The sequence below is a fragment of the Pezoporus wallicus genome, unplaced genomic scaffold (genome assembly GCF_028554395.1).
Source record: "Pezoporus wallicus isolate ANWC-B61680 ecotype Strahan unplaced genomic scaffold, APGP_CSIRO_Pwel_v1 contig_10285, whole genome shotgun sequence".
In the NCBI taxonomy this organism is placed as follows: Eukaryota; Metazoa; Chordata; class Aves; order Psittaciformes; family Psittacidae; genus Pezoporus; species Pezoporus wallicus.
In genome coordinates, this window is record NW_026635866.1 from 1 (window position 1) to 2011 (window position 2011).

General features: G+C 63.2%; 1 protein-coding gene across 1 annotated transcript; it reads right to left on the reverse strand.

The window, feature by feature from the left end:
• Positions 1 to 382: 382 nt before the first annotated feature.
• LOC130593356 (RISC-loading complex subunit tarbp2-like) lies at positions 383 to 1799 on the reverse strand (the record flags this gene model as incomplete). Its single annotated transcript, XM_057398426.1, has 2 exons — positions 1427 to 1799; positions 383 to 518 (listed from the first exon to the last, which is right to left on the reverse strand). Coding segments are annotated over exons 1-2 (407 nt in total), but the record flags the coding sequence as incomplete, so codon positions are not given.
• Between the last annotated feature and the right edge of the window lie 212 nt (positions 1800 to 2011).

The following is a 2011-nucleotide window of genomic DNA, read 5'->3' on the forward strand; positions in this document are numbered from 1 at the left end:
CCATCCATGGGTCTGTCCCTGTGTCTGTGTGTCCATCCATGGGTCCGTCCCTGTGTCCGTGGGTCCATCCATGGGTCTGTGTGTGTGTCCATCCATGGGTCTGTCCATGTGTCCATCCATGGGTCTGTCCGTGTGTCCATCCATGGGTCCGTCCCTGTGTCCGTGTGTCCATCCATGGGTCTGTGTGTGTGTCCATGGGTCTGTCCGTGTGTCCATCCATGGGTCCATCCCTGTGTCTGTGTGTCCATCCATGGGTCCGTCCCTGTGTCCGTAGGTCCATCCATGGGTCTGTCCCTGTGTCTGTGTGTCCATCCATGGGTCCGTCCCTGTGTCCGTGGGTCCATCCATGGGGTGCCCATGGGCTCACTTGCCCCAGCCATACCCCGCAGTGCAGCACGGTGCAGGAGCCGCCTGAGCGCGGGCGCCGGCGCGCGATGGGGCCGCCCCATGGCACACGGTGGCCGGTTGGGTCGAGAGCTCCACCAGGCACTGGTGCAGGCCACTGAGGCTCAGCGCGTCTGGGGGGGACAGGGGACAGGTCAGTGACCCCAACCCTCACACACCCCTGCCCAAGAGCAGGCTGCACCCATGGGTGCCCCAGTGCTGAGCACACGGACACCCATGGCCATGGGTGCCACATGGTGCATGTGGCATCAAAGGTGCCACAGCCTATGGGGGGCTCATGGGCATCCATGGGCTGGGGTACCCATAGGTGCCCAAATCCTAAGCACATGGGTGTCAATGGGTGTTCATAGGGGGCTCATGGGTGTCCATGGGCTGGGGTACCCATAGGTGCCCAAATCCTAAGCACATGGGTGTCAATGGGTGGTCATGGGGGCTCATGGGTGTCCATGGGCTGGGGTACCCATAGGTGCCCAAATCCTAAGCACATGGGTGTCAATGGGTGGTCATGGGGGCTCATGGGTGTCCATGGGCTGGGGTACCCATAGGTGCCCAAATCCTAAGCACATGGGTGTCAGTGGGTGTTCAGGGGGGGCTCATGGGTGTCCATGGGCTGGGGTACCCATAGGTGCCCAAATCCTAAGCACATGGGTGTTAATAGGTGTCCATGGGGGGCTCAAGCACCCATAGGTGCCCAAACCCTGAGCTCATGGGTGTCCATGTGGGGCTCATGGCTGCCCATGGAAGACTTGTGGGTGTCCATAGGCTGGGGCACTCATAAGCGCCCAAACCCTAAACCCATGGGGGGCTCATGGTGTCCATGGGCTGTGGCACCCATGGGTACCCAAACCCTGAGCTCATTGTGTCCACGGGCTGTGGCACCCATGGGTGCCCCAACCCTAAGCCCATGCGTGTCCATAGGTGTCCATGGGCTACGGCACCCATGGGTACCCAAACCCTGAGCCCACAGGTCCCACGGCTCCCTCCCGCACCCAGGGGCACCCATAGGGTGCGCGGTGCTCACCGATGTCGAGGTAGCTGATGGCGAAGCTCTGCTCCTCGGAGAGCTCCTGCAGCAGGGCGCAGGCGCCCGCACCCATGGGTGCCAGGGGGTGGCTCCGCAGCTGAAGCATCTTCTCACCCACCGAGTTCCGCAGCGAATCCCAGGTGCAGCCGGGGGCCCGGCCCCGCAGCCCCTCCAGCCGGGGGCACCCTGGGGGGGGCACGGGGTGAATGGGGACCCCCCAGCACCCCGTGGGGAGCTGGCAGCTCAGGGACCCTCCACACACCCCCATAGGGTGCCCATGTCCCCATTAACTCCTAAGGATGCTCTGGGTGCCTGCATCCCCCGTTATCCCTCAGGATGCTCTGGGTGCCTGCATCCCCCGTTATCCCTGGGGATGCATCCCCCGTTATCCTGGGGATGCTCTGGGTGCCTGCATCCCCCTGTTAGCCCTGGGGATGCTCTGGGTGCCTGCATCCCCCGTTATCCCTCAGGATGCTCTGGGTGCCTGCATCCCCCATTTATCCCTCAGGATGCTCTGGGTGCCTGCATCCCGTTATCCGTCAGGATGCTCTGGGTGCCTGCATCCCCCCATTATCCCTCAGG